The sequence below is a fragment of the Trachypithecus francoisi genome, unplaced genomic scaffold (genome assembly GCF_009764315.1).
Source record: "Trachypithecus francoisi isolate TF-2019V2 unplaced genomic scaffold, Tfra_2.0 Lachesis_group16, whole genome shotgun sequence".
In the NCBI taxonomy this organism is placed as follows: domain Eukaryota; kingdom Metazoa; phylum Chordata; class Mammalia; order Primates; family Cercopithecidae; genus Trachypithecus; species Trachypithecus francoisi.
In genome coordinates, this window is record NW_022681461.1 from 94,082,678 (window position 1) to 94,106,260 (window position 23,583).

Genomic DNA, 23,583 nt, shown 5'->3' on the forward strand with positions numbered 1-23,583 from the left:
TTATATACAAAATTGTCTCACTCTCCCCCAAAAATAAGAATGTGAGGTAATGCATATGCTAATTAGCTTTATTTAGCCATTCCACAATGTATACATACACATCATGCTGTATTACCATAAATATATACCATTTTTATTTAATAAAAAAATTTTAAAAACTTCGTTTCTTTGCCTCTCCCCAGCATTATCTTGTTAGCATTTCTCATATTATTATTTTGTTTTCACACTTAACTGTTTTCATAGCTCAGTCTTCTAATTATGTATATCCCATATTTTAATTATTATATAGGACACAATTAATATCTCTGTGCAAAAAGCTTTGAAAATGTTTCCAGTTGTGGGGTACACGGAATGGACATAAGACTCTTGATCAATGTGGAGTAAGTGGTCTCCAGAATTGCCACTTTGTGCCCTAGCCATCAGTGTCTGAATCTCATGGCACCTCACCAACACTCAGTTATTTTATTTTTTTAAAGATAGATTTTAGCTTAGCACTTAGTACAGTTTTCATTTACACTGCACCAGGAGTCACTTACAAGCTTAGTTCCCACAATAATCTGGTTCACATTGCTAGACTTCCAATTTTTCAAAAGAGGCTTACTTTTCAAATTTTCATGAGAATTTCTAGGGGAAGATCTTTTGATGTTTTGGCCACTAATTCAAATTTAAACACCAATAAAACCTGTCTGTGGGCTGAATTTGGCCTGCTAGTTTTTTATTTCTACAATAGAGATATACACACATGCATACACACATACATATATGCACAGGTGTATGTGTGTATATATGTGTGTGTATAGATAGATATAACTTTAGGTGGAATTTTCTTTAAATTTGCATTTTTTTTCTCTTAGGTTTGTGTGTATTTATGAAAGAATCTATATCTATCTCGGCTCACTGCAAGCTCTACCTCCCAGGTTCACACCATTCTCCTGCCTCAGCCTCCCAAGTAACTGGGACTACAGGTGCCCGCCACCACACCCGGCTAATTTTTTGTATTTTTAGTAGAGATGGGATTTCACCATGTTAGCCAGGATCTCAATCTCCTGACCTCATGATCCACCCACCTCGGCCTCCCAAAGTGCTGGGATTATAGGTGTGAGACACCGCGCCTGGCCAACTTTTAATTTTTTTTTAATTATTATTATGTAATGTGACAAGGGTTTTGTTTATTTTGTTTTTGACCAGGTTGACATCCTCAAGAAAAAATGCAAATTACAAGGCCTTCATTTTAAAGCAAATGCTCGTTTTAGAAGTGTGTTACAGAAGATGTTTATATGCTTCAGCAGGCATAAAAATATATCACAGATAAAGCAGAAAAAATTCTATGAATGGCTTGACTTTTTTTTTTTTTTTTTTTTGATACAGCATCTCACTCTGTCTCCCAGGCTGGAGTGCAATGGCACAATTACAGCTCACTGCAGCCTCTACCTCCTGGGTTCAAGTGATCCTCCCACCTCACCTCCCAAGTAGCTGGAACTGCAAGTGCATGCCACCACACCCAGCTAATGATTTTTAGAATTTTTGTACCACATCCAGCTAATTTTTTTGTTTTCATTATGTCATCACCAAGATTGAGGAGAAATTCAAAAGGCTTTCAAAAATACCTAGTTTTAATCAATAACATTTACTGAGCACCTACTATGTGCCAAGCTCTTGTGCCAAGAGCTTTATGAGTATCATTTTTAATTTTAATGTATTAATCCTCACAACAACTCTGGAAGGTAAATACTGTTATTGTCATCATTTCTAGATTTTTAAGAAACCTAAGGCTTACAGACAATATGTGACTTTCCCAAGGTCTCACAGCTAAGTGATTTGTGACGCTAGGATTCAAATCCAGACAATCTGACTCTAGATCTCTGGCTCTAACTAGTATACAATATGTCTTTCAACCACCAAAAGTATATTTCCATGTTTGGAGACCTTCTGTGTATTCACTAGAGCATTTCTGAATACCTAGGACTCCTAATTTACATTCTGCAGCTGAGAACACTGACTGATGGTTCCTAAAGGGCAAGGATTTTGAACAGCACTCACTACAAAGTTATTGTAAGGGTTAAATCAAGGAAAATTTGGACAGCACTACTAGTCATCATATTACCTCTACACAATACGTAAAGATGTACTATTAAAATTGTTGAAAGTCAAACTTCAAGGTAAAATAGGGTTATACTTTGTCTGCATTTGTCTAATATTTTATCTTAAACAAATTTCAAGGACAAGTTATGATAACATTACAATAAACTTCCGTATACCCTTCATCTAAATTCTTCAATTATTAGCATTTTGCAGGGCTATTCAATTTAACCAATCTTTGCTAGAATCAGAAAGTTTGCCAGTCGTTGAATAAATGCCTGACAGCGTATCCTCAAATAACTTACTGCAGACATCATATTTAATGGTGAAATACTTAAAGTTTTCCCCAAGAGATGGAGGATTAGTCAGGAATATCTATCTATCTATCTATCTATCTATCTATCTATCTATCTATGTATTTTTTTGTGAGACTCAGTCTTGCTCTGTTGCCTAGGCTGGAGTGTGGTGGCGCGATCTCGGCTCACTGCAACCTCTGCCTCCCAAGTTGAAGCAATTCTCTTGCCTCAGTCTCCTCAGTAGCTGGGACCACAGGCGTCCGCCACCACGCCTGCTAATTTTTGTATTTTTAGTAGAGACAGGGTTTCACCATGTTGGCCAGGCTGGTCTCCAACTCTTGACCTCAAGTGATCTGCCTGCTTCAGCCTCCCAAAGTGCTGGGATTACAGGCGTGAGCCACCATGCCCGGCCAAGGAATATCTATTATTACCACCTTCCATTCAACAATATACTGAAGGCCCTAGCCAGTGCAATGAGGTAAGAAGAAGAAATAAAAGTTAAGAATTGGAAAGAAGGAAAAAAGATAAAAGAAAAAAGAAAAGAAAAAATAGGAATTGAAATTAAATTACTATTATTAGAAGACATGATTGTGTATATGCAAAATCCAAAAGAATCTACAGTATCAGAAATAAGTGAATTTAGTAAGGTTGCTAAATAAGTCAATAAATATAAATTGTACTTCTAAATACCAGCAACAAGCAATTAGAAAATAACAATTTAGGCCAGGTGTGGTGGCTCACACCTGTAAACCCAGCACTTTGGAAGGCTGAGGCAGGAGGATTGCTTGAGACCAGGAATGTGAGACCAGCCTGGCCAAAATAGTGAGATGCCATCTCTACAAAAAAAAAAAAAAAACAACAAAAAAGTTAGCTGGATGTGGTACAAAAATTCTAAAAATCATTAGCTGGGTGTGGTGGCATGCACTTGCAGTTCCAGCTACTTGGGAGGTGAGGTGGGAGGATCACTTGAACCCAGGAGGTAGAGGCTGCAGTGAGCTGTAATTGTGCCATTGCACTCCAGCCTGGGAGACAGAGTGAGATGCTGTATCAAAAAAAAAAAAAAAAAAGTCAAGCCATTCATAGAATTTTTTCTGCTTTATCTGTGATATATTTTTATGCCTGCTGAAGCATATAAACATCTTCTGTAACACACTTCTAAAACGAGCATTTGCTTTAAAATGAAGGCCTTGTAATTTGCATTTTTTCTTGAGGATGTCAACCTGGTCAAAAACAAAATAAACAAAACCCTTGTCACATTACATAATAATAATTAAAAAAAAATTAAAAGTTGGCCAGGCGCGGTGTCTCACACCTATAATCCCAGCACTTTGGGAGGCCGAGGTGGGTGGATCATGAGGTCAGGAGATTGAGATCCTGGCTAACATGGTGAAATCCCATCTCTACTAAAAATACAAAAAATTAGCCGGGTGTGGTGGCGGGCACCTGTAGTCCCAGTTACTTGGGAGGCTGAGGCAGGAGAATGGTGTGAACCTGGGAGGTAGAGCCTGCAGTGAGCCGAGATTGCGCCACTGCACTCCAGCCTGGGTGACATAGCGAGACTCTGTCTCAAAAAAAAAAAAAAAAATTACAAGTAATACAAGGAAAAAACCCATCTATAGCAGCATCAAAAATCAAGAAACAAATCTACCAACAGAACACAAAATCTATATATAGAAAATATAAAGTATCATTGAGAGAAATCAAAGAAGACATGAAATGCAAGAATACACCTTCCTCATGGATTAGAAAATTCAATACTGTAAGGATTGCAAATTGACCTACAAGTTAAATACCAACTCAATCAAAATCCCAGCAGGTTTCTTGGGTATATATTATAAGAAGTCAATTGTGAAATATAAGTGGATATGGGCTGGGTGCAGTAGCTCATGCTTATAATCCCAGCACTTTGGGGGGCCAAGGTAGGAGGTTTGCTTGAGCCAGAAGTTTGAGACTATCCTGGTCAACATAGTAAAACCCCATGTTTACAAAAAAAAAAAAAAAAAAAAGAAAAACTTAGCCAGTCGTAGTGGTGTGTGTGCCTATAGTTCACCTACTTTGGAGGCTGAGGCACGAGGATCCCTTGAGCCCAGGAGTTCAAGGGTGCAGTGAACTATGATTGTGCCATTACATTCCAGCATGGGTGACAGAGCAAGATCCTATCTCAATAAATAAATAAATAAATGAAAAAGATATTAAGTTGAAATGTAAAGGGCTAAGAATAAAGAATAATCAAAGACAATATTGAAAAGGAGTCATGGTTGAGGATATATACTACCAGATATTAAGACTTGTTATAAAGGCACAGTAATTAAGACAGTGTGATACTAGTGCAGTCGAACACGATGAGCTCAGAAATAGACTCACATACATATATTTGATATACTTTTATTTATTTATTTAATTTTATTTTTTGACACGAAGTCTTGCACTGTCGCCCAGGCTGGAGTGCAGTAGCATGATCTCGGCTCACTGCAAGCTCCGCCTCCTGGGTTCACGCCATTCTCCTGACTCAGCCTCCCGAGTAGCTGGGACTACAGGCGCCCACCACCATGCCCGGCTAATTTTTTGTATTTTTTAGTAGAGACGGGGTTTCACCGTGTTAACCAGGATGGTCTCGATCTCCTGACCTCGTGATCCACCCACCTCAGCCTCCCAAAGTGCTGGGATTACAGGCATGAGCCACCGTGCCCAGTCTATTTTTTTTTTGTTTTTTGAGACAGAGTTGCACTCTGTCACCAAGAGTATAGTCCAGGCTGGTGATCACGGCTCACTGTAGCCTCAGCCTTGCAGGTTCAAGCAATCCTCCCACCTCAGCCTCCCAAGTAACTGGGACTACAGGTATGTACCACCACACCTGGCTAATTTTGTTTTATTTTTTGTAGAGATGAGGTTTTGCCAAGTTGCCCAGGCTTATAGGTGATTTATGACAGAGGTGGCACTGCAGAGTGCTGGGAAAAGGACAATCTTGGTACTTGTCAAATGGATATTTGCATGGAAAAAAGCTGAATTGTAAACTCTCCTTATCCATACTCAAAAACACCAGTACAGGTCAACTGTAGATTTAAAATGTGAAAGGTAAAATAATACACTTTCTAGATAGTAACAGAATATCATCATGGCCTCAGGATAGACAAATTTTTCGAAATAGGACATGAAAAATGCTTATTAAGAAACTCAAATAAACTGGACAATATTAACATAAAAATTTCTGTTTATCAAAAGACATCAAGAGTTCTTCAGCTTCTGGGATTAAAAAAAAGGCATCAAGAGAGTAAAAAATGAAGGTACAGAGTGCAACAAAGTACTCACAATGTATACAGAAAGCCAACAAAGGACTCATATTCAGAATACATAAATAATTCCTACTAATCAATACAAAAGAGCACAAAAAAATAAGCAAAGGACTTGTATAGGCACTTCAAAAATGAGGCTATCCAATGGCCAGTAACTATAAGAAAGGTGCTCAATCTCTTAAGTCATCGGGAAAAAAGAAATTAAAAGCTCAATGACATCTTGTTATACACATCTACAAAATGGCTAAAATTAAAAAGACTGACAATTCCAAGTGCTGACAAAAATGTACAGCAATGGGAATTATCCTTTGCTGGTGGGAGTGTAATTTGGTACAATCACTTTGGACACTGGCAGAATCTACTAAAGCTGAACATATGTAAACCCTATTAATCAGCAATTCTAGGCCGGGCGCGGTGGCTCAAGCCTGTAATCCCAGCACTCTGGGAGGCCGAGACGGGCGGATCACAAGGTCAGGAGATCGAGACCATCCTGGCTCACCCGGTGAAACCCCGTCTCTACTAAAAAAATATAAAAAACTAGCTGGGCGAGGTGGCGGGCGCTTGTAGTCCCAGCTACTCAGGAGGCTGAGGCAGGAGAATGGCGTAAACCCGGGAGGCGGAGCTTGCAGTGAGCTGAGATCGGGCCACTGCACTCCAGCCTGGGCGACAGAGCGAGACTCCGTCTCAAAAAAAAAAAAAAAAAAAATCAGCAATTCTACTTCTGGCTTACATCCAACAGAAATGTACAGAAATATAGAGCAAAGCAAGTTTAAGAATGTTCTGGGCCGGGTGTGGTGGCTTGTAATCCCAGCACTTTGGGAGGTGGAGGCAGGTGGATCACCTGAGGTCAGGAGTTTTGAGACCAGCCTGGCCAACATGGTGAAACTCCATTTCTACTAAAAATAGAAAAATCAAGCCAGGTGCGGTGGCCCGTGCCTGTAATCCCAGCACTTTGGGAGGCTGAGGTGGATGGATCATGAGGTCAGGAGATAGAGACCATCCTGGCCAACACAGTGAAACCCTGTCTCTACTAAAAATACAAAAAAATTAGCCGGGTGTGGTGGCAGGCGTCTGTGGTCCCAGCTACTTGGGAGGCTGAGGCAGGAGAATGGGGTGAACCTGGGAGGCAGAGCTTGCAATGAGCTGAGATTGCACCACTGCACTCCAGCCTGGGTGACAGAGCGAGACTCCGTCTTAAAAAAAAAAAAGCACAAAAATCAGCCAGACATGGTGGTACGTGCCTGTAATGCCAGCTACTCTGAAGGCTAAGGCAAGAGAATCGCTTGAATCTGGGAGGCAGAGGTGGCAGTGAGCCAAGATCATGCCATTGCACTCCTGCCTGGGTGACAAGAGCAAAACTCCATCTCAAAAAACAAAAAATTCTTTTTTTTTTTTTTTTTTTTTTTTTTTTTTTTTTTGAGACGGAGTCTCGCTCTGTCGCCCAGACTGGAGTGCAGTGGCCGGATCTCAGCTCACTGCAAGCTCCGCCTCCTGGGTTCACGCCATTCTCCTGCCTCAGCCTCCGGAGTAGCTGGGACTACAGGCGCCCGCCACCTCGCCCGGCTAGTTTTTTTTTTTTGTATTTTTAGTAGAGACGGGGTTTCACCGTGTTAGCCAGGATGGTCTCGATCTCCTGACCTCGTGATCCACCCGTCTCGGCCTCCCAAAGTGCTGGGATTACAGGCTTGAGCCACCGCGCCCGGCCAAAACAAAAAATTCTTAACAGCTTTATTTGTAATAGTCTAATACTTAATACAAAGATATCCATTAACAGTAGAATGGGTAAATGAATAGTAATACAAAAAAAATCATGCAGGAATAAAAATGAATAAAGCATTGCTACATGCAACAACAGGAGTGAATGTCACAAAAATGTAATGAAAGAAGCCAGACAAAAATAATACAAACTACATGATTTCATCACCTACATAAAGTTCAAAAACTAATCTAAAGAGAAGTTAGGATAGAGGTTTTACGTTTATGTAGAGTACAAGGGACAGTTCTGGTAATTATCTTTTCACCTGAGTGCTTAATTACACAACTGTATTCATTTAGTGACGATTCACTGATCTGCACACTTCCAATCTTCACTATGTATGCTAAACTTCAATGAAAAGTTCACTAAACATTGTTTTAAACCTCTTTTCTCTGAGTCAGGAAGCTGGCCAGTCCCTGAACAAGTATGCTTGGTATGATGTTTATATCATGCCCAAAACCACACAGCTCATGTTTCTCAATATACTGAAATCACCTGAGTGATTATCCTTAAGACAATTCAATTCTTGGTAACGGCATTTCTCTTGCTCTTTGATAACAGTAAAAGACGCAGCGCAGTGCTGAGTGAATGTCTGATGTTTGAAGGGTTGCTCCCTTTCATTAATTTCACAGAGCTCAAGGGCAAGGAGATTAAAAAAGCAACTGAAACTACTTACTTTTTCCTTTCCAAGGCTGAACACTCCTCATCACACTCCAGCCTGGATAAGCAAATGAAAAAAAATAAAATAAAATCAGAGTATTGGCTGTACAGCTCTTATCCAGCAAGAAAAGAAAGTCTCAGTCAACCTGGAAGCACAGCTGACTCTTGCCAAAGAACATTCCCTCAGGCCAGGAAGCAGCCTGTGAGGCCACCTGCTCTTCAGTTTCCATTAGTACCCTTGCCCTAGAAATACCATTTCCCCAGGGACCTCAATCCAGGGATGGCTGGATGAGGTCCCTCTCAAGGACAGGTGGGATGGCCTCTCTGTTATGGGGCCTAGGAGTCCTCCAGTGGCCTCAGAGTGTTCCCTGGCTGCTCAGCCCCAAATGCTCCACAGGTGCCCCTCTTAACAGCCCAATCTCCCACTCCAGAGACAGTCATCACTCTGGGTTCTCTATTCTCATATGGGTTAAGGTAAACACATATAGGTCTCTGCTTTCTTTGGTTACTGTGAGGCCTGGAAAAGTCTCCTCTAGTCTTAGCTATCTCCTGAGTAGGATGCACTGGGGATGGAACGGATGTCTCAACATCAAATTGTCTATTGAATACTTATTATGTATGCAAGGCTCTACTATGAAGTACTGAGATAAATGAATAATCCCTGCCCTCTAATTGAAGTCTAATTGAAGAAAGAGGCACATATATGCATTTTAAAAATTACCTGGCTTGATGAACTTCCTTTTTGGTAATTAACTTGCTGATCTCCACTGAACCTCCAAGCTGCATGTCTGTTATCTTAGAGGCCATGGAAATTGCAGCTATTCTGAAATATAAAAAAGAAAGGGAAAAAGAGGCATTGCAGTTTCACAAGAACCTCCTTATACTTGGGATACAGAAGACCTCTTTAAAAGCAAATCTAGGCCGGGTGTGGTGGCTCACGCCTGTAATCCCAGCACTTTGGGAAACTGAGGCAGGTGGCTCACCTGAAGTCAGGAGTTCAAGACCAGCCTGGCCAATATGGTGAAACCCCATCTCTACTAAAAATACAAAAAATTAGCTGGGCATGGTAGCAGGCTCCTGTGATTCCTGCTACTCAGGAGGCTGAGGCAGGAGAATCACTTGAACCTGGGAGGTGGAGGTTGCAGTGAGCTGAGGTCACCCTACTGCACTCTAGCCTGGGCAACAAGAGCGAAACTCCATTTCAAAAAAAAAAGCAAATCTATCACATGAAAACTGGTGTGGCCTTGGAAGCCCGGCTACTATGAACTACCGACATATCTATGTCATATCTCTTCAATTATATTCAAAGCAGCTACATGGGAAGCGATGAGGTGACTCAAACCCTCAGTATTCCCTAGAGCAACACTTGGCACTTAGTAGGTATTCAAACACAGCCAATCTGGTGTGTGCATCCTCTTAAAGTCCTATATCCAAGGCACCTCTCCCCATCTAACCATATATATATGATATATAAATTATAAGACATATTATATATTATACATATATATAAAACCATTCATTCTCTAACATCTCCATCTCAGCACTCAGATCCCTATATGGCTACACAGGTCCCAAGACTTCAGGAAGCTGCAGAGATACCTCACAGAACAATTAGAAACCCTCATACCGGCCGGGTGCGGTGGCTCAAGCCTGTAATCCCAGCACTTTGGGAGGCTGAGACGGGCGGATCACGAGGTCAGGAGATCGAGACCATCCTGGCTAACACGGTGAAACCCCATCTCTGCTAAAAAATACAAAAAACTGGCCGGGCGAGGTGGCAGGTGCCTGTAGTCCCAGCTACTTGGGAGGCTGAGGCAGGAGAATGGCGTAAACCCTGGAGGCGGAGCTTGCAGTGAGCTGAGATCCAGCCACTGCACTCCAGCCTGGGCAACAGAGTGAGACTCCGTCTCAAAAAAAAAAAAAGAAACCCTCACACCAGAAGGGCACAGGGCTTAGCCCCGGCTGTGCCAATGACAAATGGTGGGATGTGAAAGCAATTCACCTAACTTCAGGACATCTTCCCTTCTTATCTCACAATGTAATATGACCAAAAGAGAGAAAAAGAGAAAGAGGAAGGAGGAAGTGGAAAAATTTAAAAGTTATTTTACACACTAAAGTTAGGGAAGAAAAGGTACATAAAGCAGCACTTTTTCTTTGAACTAGAGAAACTAGATTCTTAAAAATGTATGTAAGAAACTTTCTAGCCAGGTGTTGGTGGCTCACTCCTGTGATCCCAGCACTTTGAGGGGCCGAGGTAGGAGACCAGCCTGGGAAACAGGGCTAGACCCCTCTCAATAAAACAAAACAAAACAAACAAAAAAACCTTTCCAGCTTTTAGAAAAGGTGCAAGGATACTATGATAAACACATGTATCTGTGCAGTGGTGTTTACAACTGATCACAACCAGTTACAGACTTGTTTCTTCTCCACTCCCACTGATTCACTTGATTAGCTTTAAAAACAAAACAAAACACACGTATCTGTTTCACCTAGGTCACCAGTTGTTAACATTTAAGTAACACTAACCTTTGATAAGTACTAGATGCTTCAGAGCAAATCACCATCTCTTTTCTTCGTCCACATTCACACTGTAGCTCTACCTGAAGTCAGATGACATGGAACGACTTTTAGCGCACTGGAACCATGTGAATAAAGCAGTTTTCACTCTTAAATCCTCTCTTAAACCATAGCAGAGACTAGAGAGTCAGTGGGTGGCCACTCTCCAAACTGGAAGAAGCTAACCACACATGCAAACTGACACAGTTGCTGACATGCTAGAAGTGCTCCATCCACAATGCCCCCTTTTGGAAACCACCTCTGCTCTTCATCCTGGCTGAAGGGGCAGGCCTGGGATGAAGTTATCATCAGAGACAGACGCCTGCCCTAGGCCCAACTGTGGCCTAGCCAACTCCACCTCCTCAAGGTGGCCACACTTGATCCTTTAGACCAGGCTAAAACTCCCATTTACCTGCTCTCATAGCACCCTCCACAAGGCTTAAACTACTCCCTCATGACACCACAGCCATAGTTAGTTATCTAAGCAATAACTGAATATCTGTCCCATCAGGTAGTGAGGAACCATGTGTCTCTTGTTCACTAATTTATCCCCAGCACCTCATACGTCTTGCACAAAAGACATTTATACATTTATTAAATAAATGGAGTAAACAATCAGTGTCTATTGAGAATCTGATCCAAGGGAGACACAGACTATAGTCTGGCGGCAGTGGGTACCTGCTGAATCAAAAGGCCATACCAAGTTTGGCAGGCAGAAACCTGTGTGACTGACTCTACCTTTCTCTAACTTGTGGTTTTTGGCAACCAATGACCCCTGATTAAGATGCATGCCCAGGGGCTACTGTAGACAGTTCTGGACTCACTAGTAGCCTCAGAACCACAGTCAATGCTCCATCTGTGGCCAGAAATACCCACCTTGGTTTTACAAGCAGTCACAGGGCAGGGTGAGCTGGTATGGCAGGGTGCCATACACGGGTGACCACAGTCAGCTCTGGGGGTGGTGCAGGGCTGCTTGCAGGCCTCATCCACAAGACACTCCCCTTTGTGACAGAGTCTCTGACATTTGTGCATCCCACATGGTAGCGTGGCACTGCAGGGTAATCCGCAAGAGATATCAACCAGGTGACAGGGGATGTTGCTCCGAAACTAGGAGAGACAGAAGTAGTCAGATTCTCATCTCCATATGGGATTTGGGGTGAGTTTTAACTTTCTCTTAAAACATTTCTGAGCTTATAGCAGGGTTTTTTTTGTTTGTTTGTTTTTGTTTTTCTGATAAAGGATTTTACTCTGTCGCCCAGGCTGGAGTGTAATGGCATGATTATGACTTTCCTGGGGCTCACGTGATCCTCCCACCTCAGTCTCCCAAGTAGCTGGAATTGCAGGTGCATGCCACCATGCCTGGCTCATTTTTGTATTTTTTTTTTTAAGAGATGGGGTTTCACCATGTTGCCCAGGCTGGTCTCGAACTCCTGAGCAGAAGCAATCCACCTGCCTAGGCCTCCCAAAGTGCTGAGATTACAAGTGTGAGGCACTGCATCTGGCAATAATGGTTTGTATTTATTTATTTTGAGAGGAAGTCTCACCCTGTTGCCCAGGATGGAGTATAGTGGTGCCCATCTCGGGGCTCAGTACAACCTCCACCTCCAGGGTTCAAGGGATTCTCCAGCCTCAGACTCCTGAGTAGCTGGGATTACAGGTGTGTACTACCATGACCAGCCAATTTTTGTATTTTCAGTAGAGACTGGGTTTCGCCATGTTGGCCAGGCGGCTGGTCTTGAACTCCTGACTTCAAGCGATCCACTTGCCTCAGCCTCCCAAAGTGCTGGGATTACAGGCGTGAACCACCACACTCAGCCCAGTTTTTAAAATAAGAATTATTATTATTTTAATTTTTAGAGACAGGGTCTCACTATGTTGCCTAAGCTGGACTTGAACTTCTGGGCTCAAGTGATCCTCCTGCCTTAGTCTTCTGATTAGCTGGGACCATAGGTACATGCCACTACATCCGGCTTAAAAGCTGTATTTTTAAAAAAGCTCTATTTATCTGGAAAAAAATCACTTTGATTTTCAAAGTCTGAAAGGTTAGTTTGAGATGAAGAAAACAAACCTTAACTTTATTTAATAATCTCTGTTATGACTCAAAAGGATTTGTAGCAGAAGCCAAAAATGTGATCTGGGACATAAACTTTCCAAAGTGACAACAAACAAATGTAACTAGATAACTAGGGAGTGCTTGAAAATGCTATGACTAACTGGGAGGGGCAGATGATCTTTTCCCTCCTTTCTGAACTGCTAAAGCAGAGTCAATAGCGGGGGTGGAAGGCAACCTTGGCCCAGGGTTCTGAGACTGAGGGCCATTTTTTTTGTTTGCTTTTGCTTTTTTTTTTTGAGATGGTCTTCCTCTGTTGCCCAGGCTGGAGTGCAATGGCGCGATCTCAGCTCACTGCAACCTCCACCTCTCAGGTTCAAGCGGTTCTCCTGCCTCAGCCTCCCAAGTAGCTGGGACTACAGGTGTGTGCCACCATGCCCAGCTAATTTTTGTATTTTTCGTAGAGACAGGGTTTTACTATGTTGGCCAGGCTGGTCTCAAACTGCTGATCTCAGGTGATCCACTTGCCTCAGCCTACCAAAGTGTTGGGATTACAGGCGTGAGCCACTGTGCCCAGCCTGTTTTGCTTTTTTTTGAGGCAGAATCTTGCTCTGTTGCTCAGGCTGGAGGGCAGTGGCACAATCATGGCTCACTGCAGCCTTGAACTCCTGGGTTCAAGTGATCCTCCTGCCTTAGCCTTCCAAGTAGCTGGGCATACAGGCATGCCACTAAATCCAGCTAATTTTTGTATCATTGTAGTCAGGATCCCACTGGTTGCCCAGGCTAGAAGGCTGTTTTCTGCAATTAAATACTTAACTCTCCTCATGTCTCCCAACTCACGGTCTCCACAACTTCAGGCAGTCCTGTCCTTTAAAAAATTTAGAGAAAACAGACCATGGAACCCCCAACTCATTTTTTTTTCTTGAAAAATGGCCTGTTTCCAGGCTTCCTCACCATAGGAAAAAGCTGCTGAAATTTTACTCTTGTAGGACCAAAGGCTAGTCTTATATATTCACTCAAATTCTTTCATGAACCCTCGAAATGAGGGATGTACTTCTACTGCAGTGACACACAACTCTCCCTTGAAGATACCTCCAACATCTAGGACATACATGTTTCCCATCGCACTGGAATCCATATTTTGGTGGAATGTAGTTCTCAATCATTAAACACTTACGTATTCTACTACCAGGGCAATGGGGATAATTTTCGCCCATGCTCTGCCCTGTCATCCTCTCCACATTACTTTCTTCTCGCTACCCTTTAGGACGTTAATTCTTGCAAAATACCTGGAGAGCCCTTCCATCCTCCTTAGCCCTCTGTATTTCCCACATTACTGCTATTGTCTGTTTTCATGCCTGCCTCCCGACCCAAAGTGAAGGCTTCATAAGGGCAAGGGTTAGTCTCGTTCACTTTCAAATCACCCAAACCTAGCCTGTTACCTAGCACATAGTAGGTACTCATACTTGTTATCTGTTGAATGAAGTCTGAATAAGCCATCAACACAAAGATAACACACTGATGTTTTAGAATGGATAAAATGGAAAAGGTGAGATACATAGAAAAGAATAAATACCAAGGACTTGAGAACCACCCACAGGAAATCAGTGGAGGAATATACGTCCATGAAGATAAAAGAATATGGCATGTTGTTATAGATGTCAAGAGTGTTTCATGAAATGTTGGCCAATACATCATGATGCAAAATAAGCAGGTTACAAAACAGTATCTTTTTTTTTTTTTTTGGTATAGGACAGTTGGAATGTAGAAAACAGTATCATCTTAATCAGAGCAAGGAAAAATGTGTATCACATGTCTGGTGGTTTATATGCCAGAATGTTAGAGTATTTCTTTCTCAGTAGCAGAATTAAATCTTTTCAACTGTACAATAAATATGCATTTTTTTATAGGACTTCACTTTATTGCATTTCATAGATATCACATTTTTTACAAATTGCAAGTTTGTGGCAACCCTGTGTCCAGCAAGTCTATCTGTTCCACTTTTCCAACAGCACATGCTCATTTCGCGTCTGCGTCACATTTTGGTAATTCTCGCAACATCTCAGAATTTTTCATTATTCTATCTGTTATGGTGACCTATGATCAGTGATTTTTTTTTCCTTTTTCTTATTTCAGTAGTTCTTGGGGAACAGGTGGTGTCTGGCTACATGGATAAGTTCCTTAGCAGTGATTTCTGAGATTTTGGTGCACCCATCACCCGAGGAGTGTACATTGTACCCAATGTGTAGTTTTTAAAATTTATTTATTTTTTTCGAGACGGAGTCTTGCTCTGTTGCCCAGGCTGGAGTGCAGTGGCACAATCTTGGCTCACTGCAACGTCCGCCTCCCGAGTTCAAGCAATTCTCCTGCCTCAGCCTCCCAAGTAGCTGGGATTACAGGGATGCACCACCATGCCCAGCTAATTTTTTTAGTAGAGATGGGGTCTCACCATGTTGGCCAGGTTGGTCTCGAACTCCTGACTTCGTAATCTGCCTGCCTCGTCCTCCCAAAGTGCTGGGATTCTAGGCATGAGCCACCATGCTCGGCCCCAGTGTGTAGTTTTTAATATCCCTCACCCGCCTCCCATCCTTTCCCTAGAGTCCCCAAAGTCCACTGTATCATTCTCATGCCTCTGCATCCTCATAGCTTAGCTCCCACTTATGAGTGAAAACATACGATGCTTGGTTTTCCATTCCTGAGTTACTTCACTTAGAATAACGGTCTCCAAATCCATCCAGGTTGCTGTGAATGCCATTATTTCGTTCCTGGCTGAGTAGTATTCCATGGTATGTATATATATATATATATATATATATATACACCACAATTTCTTTATCCACTTGTTGATTGATGGGCAGTTGGGCTGGTTCCACATTTTTGTAATTGTGAATTGTGCCGCTATAAACATGCGTGTGCAGGTATCTTTTTCGTATAATGACTTCTTTTCTTCTGGGTAGACGCCCAGTAGTGGGACTGCTGGATCAAACGGTAAATCTACTTTTAGTTCTTTAAGGAATCGCCAGTTTTCCACAGTGGTTGTACTAGTTTACATTCCCACCAGCAGTGTAAAACTGTTCCCTTTTCACCACATCCACGCCAACATCTATTATTTTTTGATTACTGCCATTTTTGCAGGAATAAGGTGGTTATTAAAAAGAAAAAATTGGTGTTTTAAAGTCAAATGATTGGAACAGACAACAGATCATTGGTTTTCAGGGACTGGAATTGGGGACATTGAGTACACAGGGGCATGAAGGATGTTTGGGGGTGACTGAACTGTTCTACATCTTGATTGTGGTAGTGGTTTGATGGTATGTATGCTTTTGTTAAAACTCATGGATCTGTACAATAAAAAGGGTAAATTCTGTTGTATGCAAATTACATCTTAAGAAAAAATTTTAAGCAATGGAAAGCTTCTATTTCTGAATGTATTTACTTTGATAAACAATGAGACTAACAATTCTTAAGTACTAAAATCATGAAGCTCTGCCTGGAACAATGAGCACTTGAGAGAGAAAACTTACCTCATGCTTGCCCATGCACCACTTCTGAGTTAGGAAAGTGCAAGGGGGACACTTCTCTTCACTATGACAAGAATGATATACTGCAGAAAGAGAAAGGTAACTTTAGGAATACTTTCGAAATAAAGCCACATAAACCATTATACATCACATAAATGGCATACGGCATGAAACTTTTAAATTCAGAAACTGGGAGTACTTTTAAAAAATGGTTACAGGAAAGTAAAAAGTACCTAACTTTATGTTAAAGTGTTGAAGGACAAGCATAAGTGAGAAAAAGAAACCCAACCAAGGCGGAAGAGACATGCTCAAACAGAAGCAGAGGAGGCAGCTTTCTCATCTCATCTCTTACAGCACAGCCATATGGTCCATCCAATTCTACTATGTCATTCTTTTGGCCCTACCTTAACAGCAACTGCTCACTTCTGCTTAGATATCTTTGCTATTAATTCCATCTAAAATGCTTCTGCTGATTCCTTCCAATTTCATTACTGCTTATACGGGGAAGTTCATCAAAACTCACCTCCTACAATGAAGCTTTCCTTGGCTGACTACACTCTAGCCTGAGCTCCCTCACACTTCCTGGTGTCTCAGTTCCTACACAGATGGGTTGCTGCCACATTATTTAGCCCATCTGCATGTGAAGGGTGGTTGTATCATGTGTATTGAACAACCATTCTCCTCCTTGCAGGGAGAACATAAGAACCTCATGGTCACGGGGTATTTTTCTCTTCCTCTGAAGTTCCCTCTGTGTCTGACACCATGTTAGAAATACAGTAAACACTTAAGAAAATGGAAATGAATGGGGAACAAAATAGGCTAAAACAACACAATTCACAAATGGTTAAGTTCTTACTACGGATGTTGCCCAGCAGGATTTGGGCTTCATCTGTAACATCTGCAAGTAAGTGTAAAGGAGGGAACGGGTGGGGACTGGCCTGGGCATGTACTTCATGCTGGTATGAATGCCACAGGAGGGGCTTTCAAACTATGCTGGGAGGACTATCCTAAGATTCCCAAGGAAGGAGGGAACATTCCACTTAATGAAGAATTCAAGGCCGGGCGCGGTAGCTCAAGCCTGTAATCCCAGCACTTTGGGAGGCTGAGACGGGCGGATCACGAGGTCAGGAGATCGAGACCATCCTGGCTAACACGGTGAAACCCTGTCTCTACTAAAAAATACAAAAAACTAGCCGGGTGAGGTGGCGGGCGCCTGTAGTCCCAGCTACTCGGGAGGCTGAGGCTGGAGAATGGCGGAAACCCAAGAGGCGGAGATTGCAGTGAGCTGAGATCCGGCCACTGCACTCCAGCCTGGGTGATAGAGCGAGACTCCGTCTCAAAAAAAAAAAAAAAAAAAGAGAATTTAAGTTCTGTTTTACTCCATTAACTTAAAAAATCAAGAGCTGGTTTTCTAGTTTTAAGTCTGAATCATATTGCCAGACTAACTGTGGGTATCAAATCTGGTCCCCTGAATTATTTCAGGTTTGCCTCTGGTATTTGGTAAAATGAAATGATGGGCCCAGTATGGTGATAGAGGAAAGCCAGCAACTAGACTTGACAGATACAGAAACTGAGTGATGTCAAGTGGTTGTTGGCCTGGTATCTGAGCAGTTTATCAGAGAAAAACTGGAAACACTGAAATGTCCAGCAACACAAGACTGACTGAATAAGTTATGGACTATCCATGTAACGGGACACTCAATTGCCATGAAAAATTTATATTAAAAAAAAACACTGACAAGGCGACAGATTAAACATATAATAATAAGAGTGGGAAAAAAGCTAGTTAAAAGCATTCAGTTCAGTAAGATCCCACTTTTATTTTGGGGAAAAAATGCAAACATATATATTTGCACATGGCAAAAGACCCTGAGAAATACATGTAAGGTATAATTCTTAGGAGGTGACACATAATAGATTATTTAATTTCAAACTTTTTTTTTTTTTTTTTTTGCCACCCAGGCTGGAGTGCTGTGGCCAGATCTCAGCTCACTGCAAGCTCTGCCTCCCGGGTTCATGCCATTCTCCTGCCTCAGCCTCCCAAGTAGCTGGGACTACCGGCGCCCGCCACCTCGCCCGGCTAATTTTTTTGTATTTTTTAGTAGAGACGGGGTTTCACCGTGTTAGCCAGGATGGTCTCGATCTCCTGACCTCGTGATCCGCCCGTCTCGGCCTCCCAAAGTGCTGGGATTACAGGCTTGAGCCACCGCGCCCGGCCTAATTTCAAACTTTGACTTTATTTTTTTTTTTTTGAGTCAGAGTCTCACTTTGTTACCCAGGCTGGCGTGCAATGGCGCAATCTCGGCTCACTGCAACCTCTGCCTCCTGGGTTCAAGTGATTCTCTTGCCTCAGCCTCCCAAGTAGCTGGGATTATAGGCATCCGCCACCGTGCCGGGCTAAGTTTTGTATTTTTAGTAGAGACAGGGTTTTACCATGTTGGCCAGACTAGTCTCAACCTTCTGACCTCAGGTGATCCACCTGCCTTGGCTTCCCAAAGAGAGGCGTGAGTCACTGCACCTGGCCTTTTTTTTCTATTTTTTTTTTTTTTTTGAGATGGAGTCTCACTCTGTTGCCCAGGCTGAAGTGCAGTAGCACGATCTTGGCTCACTGCAACCTCTGCCTCCCTGATTCAAGCAATTCTCCTGTCTCAGCCTCTCGAGTAGCTGAGATTACAGGTACCTGCCACAATGCCTGGCTAACTTTTGTATTTTTAGTAGAAACAGGGTTTCACCATGTTGGCCAGGGTGGTCTTGAACTCCTGACCTCAAGTGACCTGCCCACCTCAGCCTCCCAAAGTGCTAGGATTACAGGCACGAGCCACTGTGCCTGGCCTCTATTTTCTTTTTTGAGACAGAGTACTGGTCTGTCACTAGGCTGGAGTGCAGTGGTGCGATCTCAGCTTACTGCAACCTCTGCCCCGCGGGTTCAAGCGATTCTCCTGCCTCAGTCTCCTGAGTAGCTGGGACCACAGGCACATACCAACACGCCTGGCTAATTTTTGTATTTTTAGTAGAGACAGGGTTTTACCATGTTGGGCAGGATGGTCTCGAACTCTTGACCTCATGATCTGCCCCCCTTGGTCTCCCAAAGTGCTGGGATTACAGGCATGAGCCACTGCGCCTGGCCCTGGCCTCTATTTTCTCTTTTTTTTTTGAGACGGAGTCTCGCTCTGTCGCCCAGGCTGGAGTGCAGTGGCCAGATCTCAGCTCACTGCAAGCTCCGTCTCCCGAGTTCACGCCATTCTCCTGCCTCAGCTTCCCCAGTAGCTGGGACTACAAGCGCCCGCCACCTCGCCCGGCTAATTTTTTTGTATTTTTTAGTAGAGACGGGGTTTCACCGTGTTAGCCAGGATGGTCTCGATCTCCTAACCTCGTGATCCGCCTGTCTCGGCCTCCCAAAGTGCTGGGATTACAGGCTTGAGCCACCGCGCCCGGCCTATTTTCTTAATTTTAACAGGATAAATACATATTGCTTCTATAACAACAAAAAAGTCACTTTTAATTTTGTAAAAAGACGCTAAATTTCAAAATACGCACCAAAGTGGAGACCACAAAGAAATAAAAGTTCTTGAGAGATAAGATCAGCTGGGGTGTCTTCCAACCTTTTTAGGTGTCTTTGACATCCCTAGAGTAAACCAATGGAGTAAACCAACTATATCACGATGGACTGGATGCAGAAGTAGATATGAGAATTCAGGTGTGATTCCAAGCTGTGGCCCAGATTACAGACCCACCTTCACAGAAGCAGCCCCTGAGCATGGGAGCAAGGGGCAGCCATCACAGCATGACTTTAGAGCAGCAAAGACAGTTACACAGCAGGATCCTAAATGACACGGTGTGAGCAGGCTGAAGTGTGAAGACAAGATGCTACTCACCTGGATGGTCACATTCATGGACTCTAGCGCAGGTTTGGGTACATTCAGGGGGCCTAGTACCACAGGGAACTGGAGGGTAAATCACTGATGCACCACAATGGCAGGTTAATTCATCAAAACCTGGTGGAACAGCAGGTAAAACAAAAGAATCCTTTCTGAGTTTGGGATGTGCACATACATATTTACACACATACACACACACATGCACACACACATTTTTGCTTGTAGTTTCAGCGGAGAATCTTTGGAGGTGCTACTTTTTTTAAAGGAGGTTTTTTTTTTTTTATTAAACTTTTATTTTATTAAAACTAAGTTGGTGAAAGAGGCATGCAGATATGAAATTTCATTTACTACTATGACCCTGACAAATTCCCAATACTTTTCCCAACATATTTCTAGACTGGAGATTATATTAATGACTGAGTTTTTAATATTATAACAGGAAAGTTATCAACATTTCAAAGATCACATAAGAACTATTTTCCGGGCCGGGCGCAGTGGCTCAAGCCTCTGGTCCTAGCACTTTGGGAGGCCGAGGCGGGCGGATCACGAGGTCAGGAGATTGAGACCATCCTGGCTAACACGGTGAAACCCCGTCTCTACTAAAAAATACAAAAAAACTAGCCGGGCGAGGTGGCTGGCGCCTGTGGTCCCAGCTACTCAGGAGGCTGAGGCAGGAGAATGGCGTAAACCCGGGAGGCAGAGCTTGCAGTGAGCCGAGATCCAGCCACCACCCTCTAGCCTGGGTGACAGAGTGAGACTCCGTCTCAAAAAAAAAAAAAAAAAAAAAAGAATTATTTTCCAAATGATCAACGTTGGCTGTTATAAAATTATGCACGGGGCCAGGTGCGGTGGCTCACGCCTGTAATCTCAGCACTCTGGGAGGCTGAGGTGGGCAGATCACGAGGTCAGGAGATCAAGACCATCCTGGCTAACACGGCGAAACCCTGTCTCTACGAAAAATATAAAAAATTAGCCGGTCATGGTGGCGGGCGCCTGTAGTCCCAGCTACTGGGGAAGCTGAGGCAGGAAAATGGCGTGAACCTGAGAAGCGGAGCTTACAGTGAGCCAAGATCATGCCACTGCACTCCAGCCTGGGTAACACAGCAAGACTCTGTCTCAAAAAAATACAGTACAATACAATACAATAAAATCATGCACGGGTAAAAAGATCCATTCAAAGTATAAGAAAGTCCAATAAATTTTAGTGACAGAGAACAAAAACACTGAGTCAAGTCCTTTTTGAAATGAGGTTGAATTTTGGTGTAATTTCAAAGAATATCAGTAATTATTTGAAAACATCTTTAAAATACTCTTCCCTTCTCCTGTGTAAGGTTATCTGTGTAAGGATGGATTTTTTTTCATATACCTCAACTACATCATGACAGATTGGATGCAGAAGTAGATATGAGAATTCAGCTATCTTCTATTAAACCAAGTATCCACCATTCTATATTTTTGAAAAGTTATTTAAAAAACTTTTGTGACTACATGCAATGAATATATTATTCTTAAATATACTAATCAATTATTTTTTAAATGTCTCAGTTTTAATTGCTAATATGGTAGATATAGATAAATATGACTCACATAAAAAGAGCTCTTTAGGATACTTTTTAGTAATGTAAATGAGCCCTACAACAAAAAAGTTTGCAAACTGCTGCTAATAATATAGAGAAAGAAGATTGTTGAGGACAGAACCTAGGTAAATAACATGATGCAGGTAGCAGAGAAGGAATCTATCAACGAACTAGTCCCCACCTGAGGATCACTGCTCATTACACAAGTTTTCAGGGACTACAATACAGCATTAGAAGTAACTTTAACGAAAGTCTCAACATATTGGAAATACGAAGGCTTAGTTCAAGAATCCACACCATTCTAAGTAAATCAATCTCTCAAAGTATATTATGTCTGAATTTCTAAAAAACTCTTCTAATACACTATATAGTAAAGACACTCACTGGCTTGCCAGCATGTCTGGCAGTTTCCACGATGACAAGGTTCTTCACACCTATGAAGGCCACAACGGAGTTTCCTCCCACAAATCAAAGGACACTTGTGCTCCTTATCCTGGGAAGAGAGATTTGTATTTGTTCATAAAATGGTCTTCATTTTGTATTTTCCATAAATAACAACAAGATTAATAAAAACAAAGCTCTACACATTTATCGATAAAATGATGTCTGGAAATACCTTCAAAATAGCCACAAAAGGGAGAGTACGCGGGGATGAAGATAAAACAAAATTCGTCATGAGGTGATCAATACTAAAGCTGGATGTTGTGTATATGGGACTCTCTATACTAGTCTCTCTGCTTCTGCATATATTTGAGATTATATATATATATATATATTTTGAGATGGAGTCTCGCTCTGTCACCCTGGCTGGAGTGCGGTGGCGCGATCTCGGCTCAATGCAAGCTCCGCCTCCCAGGTTCACACCATTCTCCTGCCTCAGCCTCCTGAGTAGCTGGGACTACAGGCGCCCGCCACGTTGCCTGGCTATTTTTTTTGTATTTTTAGTAGAGACAAGGTTTCACCGTGTTAGCCAGGATGGTCTCGATCTCCTGGCCTCATGATCTGCCCACCTTGGCCTCCCAAAGTGCTGGGATTACAGGAGTGAGCCAGTTTGAAATTTAAAAAAAATATATTTTATTTTCACATTGTGTGTGTGTCTTTGTGTGAGAGAGACAGGGTCTCACTCTGTTGCCCAGGCTAGAGTGTGGTGGTACGATCTCGGCCCACTGCAACCTCCACCTCCCGGGTTCAAGCAATTCTCCTACCTCAGCTTCCTGAGTAGCTGGGATTACAGGTGCCCACCACAATGTCCAGGTGAGTTTTAAATTTTTAGCAGAGACAGGGTTTCACCACGTTGGCCAGTCTGGTCTGGAACTCCTGACCTCAAGTGATCTGCCCGCCTTGGCCTCCCAAAGTGCTGGGATTACAGGCATGAGCCACCATGTCCAGCCTTATTTTTACATTTAAATCTATTTATTTATTTAGAGACCGGGTTATGAGATGGGCATTTTTGTATTTTTGGTAGAGATGGGGTTTTACCATGTTGCCAAGGCTGACCTTGAATTCCTTGATCAAGTGAGATCCACCCACCTCAGCCTCCAAGTCAAATTACAGGTGTGAGCCACCATGCCTGGCTGTAAATTTTTTTATAATAAGAGGAAGTCTTTAAGCCTTCTAACACTAGTTTATAATACTTGCACAGTTCATCACTCTTCACTTTAATATATAAATTTTAAAAATAATTTTGTATGTTATATATATACATACACATGTATTACCTTGCTATTGGTACTGTGTTATCTTGTTTATGTATATACACACTGATACAGTTTGGCTGTGTCTCCAACCAAATCTTATCTTGAATTTCCACATGTTGTGGGAAGGACCTGGTAGGAGTTACCTAAATGATGGGGGGGAAGGTCTTTCCCATGCTGTTCTCGTGATAGTGAGTAAGTCTCCTGAGATCTGATGGCTTTA

General features: G+C 42.5%; 1 protein-coding gene across 7 annotated transcripts in view; it reads right to left on the reverse strand.

Moving 5' to 3' along the window:
* The window catches only part of NFX1 (nuclear transcription factor, X-box binding 1), an 87,182-nt gene that overhangs the window by 9,833 nt on the left and 53,766 nt on the right, over nucleotides 1–23,583 (reverse strand). For 5 of the 7 annotated variants that reach the window (XM_033238314.1, XM_033238313.1, XM_033238312.1 and 2 more), the window contains 7 exons: nucleotides 22,051–22,159; nucleotides 20,087–20,206; nucleotides 16,215–16,294; nucleotides 11,517–11,747; nucleotides 10,611–10,684; nucleotides 8,806–8,907; nucleotides 8,101–8,142 (listed from right to left, as the gene is read on the reverse strand). In XM_033238314.1, coding sequence (XP_033094205.1) covers nucleotides 8,101–8,142; nucleotides 8,806–8,907; nucleotides 10,611–10,684; nucleotides 11,517–11,747; nucleotides 16,215–16,294; nucleotides 20,087–20,206; nucleotides 22,051–22,159 — 758 coding nt within the window. Of the gene's footprint in view, nucleotides 1–8,100; nucleotides 8,143–8,805; nucleotides 8,908–10,610; nucleotides 10,685–11,516; nucleotides 11,748–14,585; nucleotides 15,667–16,214; nucleotides 16,295–20,086; nucleotides 20,207–22,050; nucleotides 22,160–23,583 lie in introns of those variants that run through there. The other 2 variants (XM_033238315.1, XM_033238317.1) reach the window with 2 other exon arrangements.